Source organism: Erpetoichthys calabaricus, chromosome 8 (genome assembly GCF_900747795.2).
Source record: "Erpetoichthys calabaricus chromosome 8, fErpCal1.3, whole genome shotgun sequence".
Taxonomy (NCBI): Eukaryota; Metazoa; Chordata; class Cladistia; order Polypteriformes; family Polypteridae; genus Erpetoichthys; species Erpetoichthys calabaricus.
The window spans coordinates 165,746,859-165,761,540 of record NC_041401.2 but is presented as its reverse complement, the minus strand read 5'-3'; the positions used below and the strand labels follow the sequence as shown (position 1 = coordinate 165,761,540).

Sequence of the window (14,682 nt, the reverse complement as noted above, 5' to 3'; positions counted from 1 at the left end):
GCTCCAACCCTTATATCCTGACTGCATTCAACTGAACCATTACTTTAGCCAACAGGTGAATATGCTTTTTGTTGATAGTAGCACCATCATGTGCCTGTTATTTTCATTTTCCTCCTGCACAAGTAAATAGGGTGGCCTGCTTGGCACCCTCACATTTCATTTCGGTTCTTGCATTACAATCGGTTGCCAGCAGCTGTCCAAGATAGGCTCAAGTCTCAGCAATCGTAAATTATATGTTTTTGAGAATATTAATGTACTTTTACATTCAATACCACTGTAAGAGTCAATCCTAGTAAGTTAATATTAATGTTAAATTAACATAGACGTTTGCTTAATCAAAATGGAATGTAAATTGTACCTAGCTACATAGATAATGGAAGATTCTGTTTTATCCCCTATACCCGAGCATGTTAATGGAACACTCTTAACATTCTGTTGTATTTCTGATAGGGCAGAATGGGTTTGCAAAAGCAAAGGTAGTGAGGCATATAGTTATCTAACTGTGAACTTGGATGTGAATGTTAACGTGAACCTACAGAAACTTGAACAAATGTAACTAAGATCTGAGCCTTACACAGAAAGATCACAAGCAAAAAATTATTCTGTTTTTGTCTGTGTATAACCAACAATTCTCTTCATTTGTGTGTGAACCGTTTTGCTTTTAAACTTTTAAAACAAAGACCCTTGGACTGTGGAATCTTTATTCACACATCATACTTGTTGCCAGAACCTTTGCAGAACCTGAAGAATTTTGGAGACACTGGAAAACAGGCCTAGAGCCCCAGTCCTGGAATTTGAGGGTGGTGTTATACTGCACATTTCTCCGTTAGTTGAAATGTTCAAAGTTACGCTAAATATTAGGTGGTAAATATTCTCTTATGTTGTATCTTATTTTCAGGAACTAAACTTGACTTTCTTTTTTATCATAACTCCTTATTTACTTTATATAAACCTGCTTCAAAGCATCAGTGGCCTTTATTCATACTTAAGCCACAAATGCAGGAATATTTCTCAACAGGCTCTCTTTTTTTGGCTTTAGGTCAGATGTCCTTCAATAATTTCCACCATGTGATCATTTTTAACCTTGCTGCTTGTTTTCCTCTTTGGCTAAAATGAAAAACATGTCTGCAGTTGTTTTTTAGTTATACACATGGTCTTACAATTAGCAATTCACTTTAGAGAAAAGCATGGTTGCTGTGGTCAGACTCCAATGCATGATCCTACTATCCAGTAGCCACATCTCAGCTCTCTCTGTTCCAATATGACTGCTGCTGAAGTATTTTTAAACCCAACATGCTCCTTGTGGCCATGCATACCCCAAAGCTACAGTAATTCCCTGAGGATGTCCCATTTGACAGGCTAGACGGCATATAATGAAGGCTGGTTGGTGATAAACTTGCAGATGTCGAGGTGGCTGATGGTAACGTCACCAGTCAGTGTTTACTGTTGGCTCACTTTCCTGTTATTTTATTTTTTTATTTTTTTATTTTTTGTTCTTTATTTCGCCTTATACAATTTCTTGTATTAGGAATTTGTTAGTTTTCGCATACCCCATGGGGTCAGAGCGCAGGGTCAGCCTTTGTACAGCGCCCCTGGAGCAATTGAAGGCCCAGCAGAGTAGGATCTCCTTTGGCAGTGACGGGGATTCGAACCGGCAACCTTCGGGATACCAGCGCAGATCCTTAGCAAATAAAGAAAAGCACACCCTGCCTCAGCGGTGGGGCAGTTTTCCAGGGCTAAATTCCTTCCTTAATAAGTACTTGCATCAAGTCCTCCCTTCAAAGTATTTACACGAAATGAGGACTTAATAAGGAAGCAAAGCAATACTTCCATTTCAGCATATGAAAGCATCCTATCCAGTGATATTAATTATACACATACATACAGTGTCCATTTTAGGACATCCTCCTCCCTCCGAAAAAACTCCATCCTTCCTACTACCTTCGACAAAATATTCCTCCTCCCTGCGAGGAATCCCCCGTCACCCCTCCTCCCTCCTTCCACCACCGTCCGCTCTCAGTTCTCCGATGTCCGTTTTCCGTCATCCACCCTCATATCTCCGTCATCCGCCTTCAGCTCTCCGTCAAACCCCACACTCCCCCCGCCCCCCATCATGGCATTTTCGTTAATGAAGTGACGTAATACTCCAGCTCCACCTTCTTCACAAGTTCATTCACTCAATTATTTGTCAATTAGATTTCACAGTAAGATTTTACAGCACGACTCAAACGCGGGAACGAAGGTAAATGACGTTAATTGTTGAGTGTCTTTTAATACTATGTAAGCATACATATTAACACGTGTGCATTAAAACATATGCATTTACGGGGTGATTTCTCAGGCTTAAAAGCTCACCTTTTATTAAAAGGTAAATGCAAACTTTTTTCATTCTGAAGGGCACAAACCACGTCGGATTTCAGCCGTTAAACGCGCGAAAATTTTGGTACACCAGATAAATAAGCACAACATATTATCAGTTGTATTGTATGCTTACAAAACATATAGAAATGTGTTAATCGTTAACTAATAGTATGGGATGGTATTTTTCGACTCAGCTACAGATGCAGATGGAAACCAGAACTGCTTTGGAAAAATACAAACGCCTTACTTAGGACCGATCTGGAAGAAGGTAACGCAGCGTCTTGATTTAAACGATTCCATGTTTTGGTGGGTTTGCGTAGCTTGTTGTCAATATCTTTACACCTGTTTTTAAGGCTTATTGACTGAAAGGGGCTTTCATGAAAAAAGTTAGAGCTTTGCTACAGGATACACCCTCCACAAGTTGAGGAAGTAAAAATAAAAGTTATATATTTCTGTTTTATTTAAACCTTTTAAGTTTGTATGCGGGCGGCATGGTTGCGCAGTGAAAAGTTGCCAGTTAAGAGACCCGGGTTCGCTTCCCTGCGTGGAGTTTGCATGTTCTCCCCATGTGAGCATGGGTTTCGTCCGGGTACTCTGGTTTCCTCCCACAGTCCTGAAATCCGACGTGGTTTGTGCCCTTCAGAATGAAAAAAGTTTTCATTTACCTTTTAATAAAAGGTGAGCTTTTAAGCCTGAGAAATCACCCCGTAAGTGCATATGTTTTAATGCACACGTGTTAATATGTATGCTTATATACAGTAGTATTAAAAGACACTCAACAATTTACGTCATTTACCTTCGTTCCCGCGTTTGAGTCGTGCTGTAAAATCTTACTGTGAAATCTAATTGACAAATAATTCGGTGAATGAACTTGTGAAGAAGGTGGAGCTGGAGTATTACGTCACTTCATTAACGAAAATGCCGTGATGGGGGGCGGGGGGAGTGTGGGGTTTGACGGAGAGCTGAAGGCGGATGACGGAGATAGGAGGGTGGATGACGGAAAACGGACATCGGAGAACTGAGAGCGGACGGTGGTGGATGGAGGAAGGAGGGAGGAGGGGTGACGGGGGATTCCTCGCAAGGAGGAGGAATATTTTGTCGAAGGTAGTAGGAAGGATGGAGTTTTTTCGGAGGGAGGAGGATGTCCTAAAATGGACACTGTACATACATCTCCCCTGAATTTCCCTTCCTTAACCCAAATATTTGTGTGAAAAACAGTGGGCTGCAAGCTCTGTGTTGTTTTATAAAACATGATGTTATAAAGAGGTCTATCCTGTAGGTGGTGCCAAAGATAATGAAAAACTGCACATTCCTGACATAACAAAGCTCCACACGTAGGACAAAGAGGTGTAATAAAGAATTAAGGAAGAGTCCTCTTCAGGGAAAAACATTACACAAAAAACTGCATCTTATTGTTGTGTTTCTGGTTAAAGGCACAGTGGGCTACAAGGGGTCATAGTCCTTAAAAGGGCACTACAGGAGAGCCTACAAAGAGTGAGGCAAGGAAATAGATAGATAGATAGATAGATAGATAGATAGATAGATAGATAGATAGATAGATAGATAGATAGATAGATAGATAGATAGATAGATAGATAGATAGATAGATAGATAGATAGATAGATAGATAGATAGATAGATAGATAGATAGATAGATAGATAGATAGATAGATAGATAGATAGATAGATAGATTTATTAATCCCCAAGGGGAAATTCACATACTCCAGCAGCAGCATACTGATAAAAAACATTAAATTAAAGAGTGATAAAAATGCAGGTATACCAAACAGTAACTTTGTATAATGTTAACATGTACTCCCCTGGGTGGAATTGAATGATCGCATAGTGTGGGGGAAGAACGATCTCCTCAGTCTGTCGCTGAAGCTGCTCTTCTGTCTGGAGATGATACTGTTTAGTGGATGCAGTGGATTCTCCTTGATTGACAGGAGCCTGCTCAGCGCCTGTTGCTCTGCCACAGATGTCAAACTTTGAAATTTAAGAACCTCAGTCAGGACAAATACATTACTGTTGGGCTACTCTAGCACTGATTTGTAAAAATGGTTGTAGCGGTGCTACATGATTAACGACGTCTTATATTTATTCTGTGCTGAGTTGCGTCTTCCATAGCATTGTCCTGTTTATATGGTCTTTGTGTGTCTGTGTAAATATTGCCCCTGGAAACAAAGGGGGAAGGATAACGCCGTGGAACTGTGGTTCCTTGTGATAGTTTTCCCTGTAAATCCCATCAATTGCATCCAGGTCATTACTATTTAAACATAAGGATGAAAAGAAGAAAAAAAAAAGACGTTTACAACACTGACACTAAATTGAAGAGAAAAGAGCTTAAATCTAAGAGAGAGCACCAATCCAGATCACCTACATCTTTTCCTGTTTGCCGCTTTCCACGCCAGACATTGACAACTTCACCATTGTAACACAAAACCTCTGGGTTCTGGATTATGCCAACACACCAAGGATAAGTACGGTGAGACTGTTTTTTGTCATTTGGGAGAGGAGCAAGCCAACTATTTAATTCGTGTATAATTACCGTAGGATACTTTTCCAGCTGAACAAGGTTCACATTCACTATTCATCCTCCATTTAATCTTTCGGACTTTCATGTGTGTTTCATGTTCTCTGAGTGTCTTATTTGTTTCATGTTCACTGTTAGGACAAGGGAGGGTTTGTGATGTATATTTTTTTCTGCACCTTTTTATTATTATATTCCGCCAGTCACTTTTGGAGTTGTGTGTGATGTGGGAGCTTTAGAGGAAGTGAAATATAAATTGTTTTGTTGTAGCTGATTGCTTTATGATTATTTAACCATCGATTAGGGAAGTTTATTCGGAAAGAAGTGCGGCTTGTCGGGTCTAATGTTCCTCAGTTTGCCAGGCCATGGGTCTTGGTGGTGCAGCTGCCATTCCGGACGAGTGGGTCGCCGTTACATGGTAATAATGAAACGCTTTGCATGGACAGTGTTCTAGCACCACTTTTCAGATTCACAGGTGTGCAGGTACAGTGCACTCAGAAAGTCTCCAGACCCTTTCACTTTCTGCACACTTATTGTGCTGTAGATTTAACTCTAAATGGATAAATTGCCTCTTTTCATAATAGTTTGTAAATATATTAACAATCAAAAAATGAAATTGCTCATTTATTTAAGTATTCAGACCCGTTGTTGTGGCAGTCCAAATTTTGCTCAGGTGCATCCTGTTTGCTTTAAGTACCCTTGAGATGTGTCTAGAACCGGACTGGGGTCCATCTGTGGTAAATTGAATGGATTGGTCAGTTTAGAACGGTACACAACTGCATATACAGTAGAAGGTCTCGCAAATTCACACTGCATGTCAGGACAAAAACCCAGCTATTAAGTCCGAGGAACTTTTTATGGACCTCCACAATCAAGTTGTGGTCAGGCACAGATCAGAACAAGGGTATAAAACCATTTCTAAATCTTTGAGTGTTCTTAGGACTGCAGTGGCCTTAATAATTGTGAAATGGAAGAAGTTAGACCCACCAGGACTCTTCCTAGAATTGGCCATCTGGACAAACTAAACAACAGAGCAAGAAAGGCTGTGATCAGGGAGATGACCAACAATCCAACGGTGACTCTAACGGAGCTTCAGAGCACTCTACTAATCAGGTGTTTATGGTACAGTGGCTAAACTGAAGCCCTTCTTGAGTAGAAGGTATATGAGAGTTTAAAGGATTCTGAGAGCATGAGAAAAAGATTCTCAGGTTTGATGAGACAAAAACTGAACTTTTTGTGAAGAACCCCTAGCACTATGTAAGGTGAAGACCAGGAACTGCTCCTCATCTGCCTAATATCATCCCTGTGGTGAAGCTTGATGATGGCAGCATCATGCTATGGGGTGCTTCACAGCAGCAGGTCAAAATTGAGGGAAGAATAAATGCAACCAAATACAGAGAGGTTCTTGAAGAAAACCTGCACCAGAATGCATGTGACCTCAGACTGAGATGATGAATCACCTTTCAGCGCATTATTAACCTGAAGCATACAGCTAAAACAGTGCTGGAGTGGTTTTGGGACAAGTCTTTGACTGTCTTTGAGTGGCACAGGCTAAAGCCTAGACTTAAACTCCAGAGAACATCTGTGGACAGACCTGAGGATGGCACTTTCTGGACACTTCCAATCCAGTTTAAAGTACCTCGAGAAGTTCTACCAGGAAGAATGGAATAAACTGCCCCAATCCAGGTGTTAAAAGCTTGTGAAGATCTACCCAATGATACTTGAAAATGGAATTCTTGCCAGAGGGGATTCTACTAAGTACAGAATTAAGGATCTGAACAGTTATATGAATGACATTAGCTTTTTCATTTTTTAATAAATTTGCAGACCTTTTTGAAAACATGCTTTCACTTTGTCATTATGGGTAATTGAATGTATATTAACTGAAACATGTCAAATTTGACCATTTAAATTTAAATCTGCAACACAATAAAGTGTGTGGAACATGTAGGAGTCTGAAGACTTTTTGAATCCACTGTATGTCTCAATCATCAACAGAAAGGATGCCATAGGCCTGCCGCACATTAATGATAACAACAACGATGAACCAAAACTCTCTTGATTGGAAGAAGACATACTGGTGGAAAGAAAAACTCAGGATAGAAAACTGAAAAATGACTAGAAACTAAAGTAATGGAAATCATCGGTCTGACTTGATTGCCATTCGCTTAATTTCATCTTCTTGAGCATGAGTTGCGTGAACAGGTGGTGTTCCATTGATATGTGGCTAAAGACATTCAGCTAATGAAGTGATTATCTCTGGGATGTATATTTATGAACAGCTGCAGGAAGTTCAAACATTATGATGTCTCCTTGTCTTCATTTTCTTTGGACTTTCCTGAGCTTAAACATGTGCCGACTCATCCGTCACCTAAACTGCAATTTAGTCCTAAAGCACAGTCTGTTTAGATTTAGTTCTTGTTCAAATGATTAACTATAAAATTATTACCAAAAAAAGACCTTTTGGTTTAATTTCTAACATGCTGGATGTAATTTAACAGCCCAGCAAATCATGTCCCACCATTGTGTGACTCTCTGTGTGTCTCTCATCATGTCATAAATGTTACATTATGATTTGTTGCTTTAGATTAAGAGTTGTTAAACTTTTTAATCTGAGGACCCCAAAAAGAAAATCAGTACCATACTGGTACCCAAGAAAAGAATTATTACTATAATGACAATGAAGCCAACACCTTCGTCCTTCACATTCCTTAATTTAATTTAACACTCTTGTCACCCCTTGTATTTACTGAACCCTCGTGTACTTTATTTCAAAATAAAATCACCCTTTTTAGCAATTTCTTTTCCTTAGTACACATTATGGTGGCTCTGCGGCTAAAGAATTGTGCTGGTAATCTGAAGGTTGCCACTGGGCATCATTACTGTCAGAAGGGATTCTACTCCAGTGGGCCATTTAGCAAGGCCCTTAATCTAAAACCCTGCGCTTTGACCCTCAAAGGTCATGCGAAAAGACAATTAACAAATTATATCAAAGTATATCAAATCAAAAAAAAAAATTATAGTTTTGGGGATGTCATGCCAGCACCCCTACTACTAAGTTTTAAACCACACTTTTGTACACACAGGTTTTCATATTGCTGAAGAAGCTGTGTGAACAATGGCTGCAAGGCTGTAGACAACTTGATATGACAATTCACTCCATTAGACAGCACCCTCGTTCACACTCCGACAATGGGGCAGGCCAGAGTCAAAAATGTACCTTACATACAAATCTTTGTCAATGTTGAAGAAGCATGCAGAAAACTCTTTAAAAGCAGAGACAATATACAAATATCTATGACAAATGGCAGGCCCTGACAGGAATATTGGCTCTGTTCATTTGATTATGGTAATGTCACATTATTAACTTTCTACTTCTCCACTTTAAATAAACAATTTCAATTGGCCCAGAGTGAAAGACTGGATACAAGTACATATTAAGCATTTATTTTGTACCAGGTTCATACATCATTTTCTTGACTGCTGTGCTGTATGCATTGTCAAATATAAACTACATCTTTCTTTCTTTCTTTCTTTCTTTCTTTCTTTCTTTCTTTCTTTCTTTCTTTCTTTCTTTCTTTCTTTCTTTCTTTCTTTCTTTCTTTCTTTCTTTCTTTCTTTCTTTGAATGTTTACTGTTTTCCAAATTATCTTTTCATACTTTCAGAAAAGACAGCTTAAGCTCTTTATTGAAACCTTAAGAGTGGCACTTACCATTTGTGTTGTCACGGCATGGTTGACCCAAAAGAGGATTCCCTGAGTAGCCTGCAGCACACCTAAAGAATCAATAAAAATGTTAGACGTCTCCTAGGGCACAAAAGAAAAAAAGGGCTGGGGTGATGGAGTTATTGATCCTCTTCTATGGAAATTAAATACTCCATTGTGCTCATAATGATTCTGCTAAGATGCTGCTTTTACTGTATATGATACATTATTACTTACTACTGTATTTAGCAATCATGATTTGCAATTTTTTGACTCCTTCTTCCTTTGTAAGTGTATGCTGTACTGAGTTCAAGATATACACTGTTTCATGTGATATTACAGTTATCCATAATTAATTCTATTCATACAAACATTGTTTTATATGCAGTTCTTGTTATTGCAGGTTCATGTTCTTGTTCTAACATTTAACTTGCTTGACTGCACTGCCTGCTGTCTTCTTTTCTATTTTTATTTTGCTCCTAATTTTGTGTTACCTTTGTATTTATAACTTATTATCTCATTCCAACAATTGTGCACATGGCTTATTTGCCGTTCAGCTCTCATTGGGACAGCTTTGCTACTAGCTAAACAAACGGGCTTGATGGACTGAATGGTCCCTTCGCATTTGTCACATTTCTTATGTTCTTATTATTTCCACAGCTTGCAGTCTCATAAACAAGCACTGATATCAGAACAGCTTGACTTATCTCATTTTAACAATCTATTTTGTGTTAAAAATGTATTCCCTTTTTTCATTAAAATGATATACTGTACATATACAGTACCTGATGTGGTCCTATTTCTTATGGACATCATTATTTCTTGTTATAGACTGATTTGCTTATTATAACATTTCACTGTGTTATTTGAAGGATTTGCTATTTTACTTTTAGAACTACATATTCCATATTTGGATCATACAATGAATTATTTTTACACCTTGATAATGAACTTTTACGGACTAAACCCCATATCTTGTTAATGGAATTTTAGGACTTCTTATTTTAACAATTTATTACATCACATCCACAGCATACTCATTTAATCTTATGTAATAAGACCTTAAGGCTTCTTTTGCTCTTCACAACACTTTAAAACATCAGTAGATCAGTTATTCATCTCTGTGCTGTGTGGCATATCGACGTGATAGTAAAATGAATAGTTAATATGAAGGATTCACACGTTTTATACTAAATATGTAACAACAATGAAATGTGTCTCAGTGAAGCCACCTCAGACCACTCCAAAGTGAATTTCTGTTAGAAGGCCAAATTGCAGAGATGAAGAAACACTTTATTCATGCTTTTGTAAGTGTTATGCAGACCCAAAGAAATGTTTGTTACATAATAACAAAGGAGTAATAGATGCATTTTTTACAGAACCTAAACTAAAGTGTTATTTTTTTTTATGTAATATGCTTAACATGTGGTGGCTCTGTGACTAAGGATCAGCACTGGTATCTGGAATGTTGCCGGTCCAAATGTCATTACTGTCAGAAGTGATCCTACTCTGTTGAGGCCTGTACAATGGCTGACCTTACGAACTGACCCTCAAAGGTCATGTGAAATGACGAGGGGATTAATAATCTACATCGATATATAAAATCCAACGTCTGTATGTCTGTCCGCTTTTCACAAGAGAACTACTTAATGGATTTAGAATGGGTTTTTTTCTATAATTTGCTTGAATATTCCAGTTGATTTTGCGACTTTTGCTCTCATCGCGCTAAGTATCACAGTTTGCTTGCAGAAACAATTTATTTGCGCAAATCCAAGAGAGATGCTGCAGGCCAAAGGGAGGGGGACTCCATTCGAGTCGCTCTACTTATTGCCACGTGTTCCAGCATACCTTACCTCCGCTTAGCTAGCGATACCTGTTTATTCCATAGACATTATCATCTACAGATTGTTAAGGAGTAACGTTTGACGTTTTTCAGAGAGAGATCAGAGTTGTATGTTTTATATATGGTAGTTGCTGATTGCCAGAGATATCACAACTACGTGCTTTTCTCCCCACGCGGGGGACGCTCTTCTGTCAGAGCTGTACCAATCAGATACAGTGGCAACATTTGATGTTGGAGCGTACCTACCTTCTGCTTGGCCAGAATTAAATTTTTTTCTTAATTGATTTTTAAAGTTTGTCCTGTTTCACTACTATGTGGGCAGAGCCGCGGGGGACAGCTAGTGTATATATAAATATTCATATAACATATATAAAAAATACATACAACACAGTTTAATGTCCCTTTCCTATTTTTATTATATGATTAATAAACACTGTTTTTTTGGATCTAGGTATATACTTAAATAACTTCTTTATAAAGTCTTACATGCACACTACATTTTTATTTTAATAACTATCTTTTTCCTACAATTCACTCAAATATATGCATAATTAACTTTTTAATATTACAAACAAAATATTTTCCTAAATTTAACTTGATTTGGCCTCAAACAATTTACTATCGTATATGCATGACTTAGCATTACAGTGTTTCAATGATTATTCAAATTATTTTCGCTATTCACCATCTAATGTGACTTGTCAATTAATTAGTATGAGGTATAGGCAAAAATAAACCAAAGCTTGTGCACTACACTGCAAACATTATGGCAATGTAGGATACAGATAAACATACTGAAACCATTTAGTGTTTCTGTAATAAATAAGGTAGATAAGTTCACCTAGAAGAACACCAAACAGTTACTGAGTTCTTACACTTAATTCACAAAAATGGGTCTTTGGCAGTGGTAACAGGAAAATGCAGGAAAAAACAATAATTGCCCACAAATCTGTCATTCTTGGTCAATTCATTCCTGGTAAATCATGAGATCAATGTTTGAATAACCAAAGACAACAATATTGTAATACACTCCCTACTGTTCTGTCAGGGAAGTGGCAGATAAACTTTTAAGCAAAAACTAGGAGATGTGTGTAAAAAACAAAAACCAAAAAGATATAAAGCAAGACCAAACTGAAGCCCAATGCAAGAGACAATAATCATGGTCACAACAACAAGCGGGTCAAAACCGAAACACAAAGATAAACTTTGAATACTTTAGAGATTTGGTAGCCACAGATCATATTAGGATTTTCACTCATATCTATCCTTTAATCCTATTGCATCAATTAGGTATGGGTCCCTACCTTAGAAGCCACAACCCTAGCAATGCTGGAAGCGGACCTAACAAAAGAAGTAAACATTGGCGTCTTTTGAGGATGCAAAATCATACCAAATCATGACACCAATACAGTGGAACCTCGGGTCACAAAAGTCTCGGACCACGTACAAATCGGGTTACGACCAAAAAGTTTGCCAAACTTTTGCATCTGTTCACGACCACACACTCGAGTGACGAACAAGTCAGTTTTCCTTCTGGTTCGTACGTGCCAATGATTTCCGCACGTGTTCAGTCTTTCCCTGTGCATTCCCTGTGCAGTGAGCGAGAGAGAGAGAGAGCACAAGAGAGCGAGCGAGAGCGAGACAGAGAGAGAGCGCGAGTGAGCAAGAGAGCGAGAGAGAGAGAGGGCTGGCCGCATAAGGCCGAGAAGGCAGTTAAAGAATGCACCGGGCTTGTTTTCAAAGAGACTGATTTGAGCATTGTTTTAACCTCGTTGTATTTAATGAAGACTTTTTTCTATTGGATTTTAACCTCCACTTCACTTCTGTTTACAGCGATTGGTTCGTAGTGTGCATTGTTGCAATGTTACTTTTCTTGGTTGTATATTAAATTGCGGATTTTTCATGTTTTTCCCTGTGCTTAAAACGTATTAAAAAAAAAAGTGTTTACAGCAAGAGGTTCATAAGGCTATAGCGTGAATTATTGTAATGTTACTTTTCTCTGTTCAAGGTTTTCTCAGTGTTATTCAATGTTTTTATATTTAGTTTACTATTACGCTGTGTATTCTATGGTATAATTAACTATTTTTGTGCTTAAAAATCTTTAAAAAAATATATTTACATTCAGTTCGTACGGTCTGGAATGGATAAATTGTATTTACATATAATCCTATGGAGGGAAATTACTTCGGGTCATGACCAAATCGGGTTACAACCAGAGTTTTGGAACGAATTACGGTCGTGACCCGAGGTTCCACTGTACCAGGAATTTACCACCAGCTTTCCAAAGAAAAATGATTCTTTGGAATGTGCTTCTTACAGACCAATCTCAATACTGAATAATGATGTCAATGTGCTGGCTAAAGTTCCAGCAAAATGAATTGAGAAAGCACTCCCTATAATGATATTAAAAGAACAAACTGGATTTATTAAAGGCAGACAGTTGGATATACTATATTCTCCTTTAGCCACTGAGCTCCCAGTAGTTTAGTGTCTCCGGACAAAGGGAGAGCTTTTGTAGAGTAGAGCAGGGATACTGTATGTCTGTTCTTTTTAGGGCAAATTTGGGTTTGTTCTAGATATTGTCACCTAATTGAAGATACTTTACTCAAGCCCAGTAGCCTCTGTATGGGTAAACAATTTAAAGTCATGTTATTTTAGATTAGAATGTTAATCTTGACAGCGCTGTCCACTATCTCTGATGCTATATGCAATTAATATTGAAGTGCTGGACATTTGTTTTGTTCACAACTTAGAAGGGAATATTAAGTGAAAGAATGGTACAAAAAAAATCTCTATATATGAATGATATGCTTCTATTCATCACTGACCCAAATGTATCATCTTCGGAACATCTTCGGAACATAACAAATGCATTCAATTACTTTTACAAGCTCTCTACATTTTACATTAATCTGGAAAAAAAAGGATGGCTTTTCCAGTAAACTCATTAGCATGTAATAGAAGGCTACCCACTGACTAATTCAGAACAGTTGAAGTACCTGTGAGTTACAGTTCCAAGGAAGCTTAAAGTTCTTTTTAAACCTAAGTTTGGAAGTTTGATGGAAAGCGTTAAAAAATGATATCAATAGATGGTCAACTCTTCACCTCTTTCTAGTGGGTGGAGTTAATATAGCTAAAGGAATACTCCACCCATGTACTTGTATTGGTGGTCGGAAAAAAAAAAACATTTAATCTCATGCTATTATGCAAAATGGAGAGAAAAACATTTGTGACTGTCAATAAGCCCCAAATCCCAGATACAACTGTGCACAGACAGCCGGAGGCTCAAATGAAGGTTCTTGTATTTGTGACAATACCTGTGACAGGTTTCCTCTTGTCTTGAGGAACACCACACAGTACAATATTACAATTCTTTATTCCTCTCCTTCCACATCTCCCAGCAAGCTTTGTCCACTACCTCCCAATTCTGACTGACTCTCAGATGCAAGTGAGGTGGCTGGAGCACCTCTGGTGCCACGGCACTGCATGACAGAAGCGCCACCACATTAGGGTTATGCCACCCAAAGAATGAATAATGTTCCCCTGTAGCTCCACTTGGCTGCACCCAAGTACCCCAACAGGGTCATGCCTCAGGACTATATCTCCAAATATGCTCTCTATGTGTACCAGAAGGTTGCTGCCACCCTGTGCAAAGGTGGAATACATACTGTACATGGCACTGGAAAGCAGTCTCCCCTTGACTTTCTGTTATTATTGCCTCTCGGCTGGGAAAGGCCCCAGCACCCAACCCAGATGGGATCGGAGCCAACCTGTGTCATCTGTGACAGATAAAATAGAAGGCAAAAGTAGCCAATATTGTATTTTAGCTAATATTGAAAAAAACTTCCATGGGAAAAAGAAAATAATAAACTCAAATTACTAATGTCACTTATTCTACAAGTCAGTTATCCAATCATATGTTCAAAACGTTTTAGCTAAGATAATGTCAGAACATGCACTTCTGGAATAATCAATGCATATCATAAACAGGAAACTAAAGCCTCATGGGAATGATATTTTAAATTATTGACAGGTCTCTTGACCAATGAATGAAGGGGAGAGTTGTATGTGCTACACACTGTAACTTCTCAGTAATTGTAATTAAAAATTATATGTTTGGCTGATGAGGGATAAGGTTAAGATTCCTGAATGTAAACATTCTAACAACACAAATGGTTGAACAAACCAACAATGAATATTATAATGAAATCCTAGAAAGCAGCAGCCTGCCTTAGGTACCAAT

At 38.2% G+C, this 14,682-nt stretch overlaps 1 protein-coding gene across 7 annotated transcripts in view; it reads right to left on the bottom strand.

Moving 5' to 3' along the window:
• The window catches only part of hspg2 (heparan sulfate proteoglycan 2), a 517,600-nt gene that overhangs the window by 200,355 nt on the left and 302,563 nt on the right, over positions 1 to 14,682 (bottom strand). For all 7 annotated transcript variants that reach the window (XM_051930340.1, XM_051930335.1, XM_051930339.1 and 4 more), the window contains one exon: positions 8,606 to 8,667. In XM_051930340.1, coding sequence (XP_051786300.1) covers positions 8,606 to 8,667 — 62 coding nt within the window. The remainder of the gene's footprint in view (positions 1 to 8,605; positions 8,668 to 14,682) is intronic.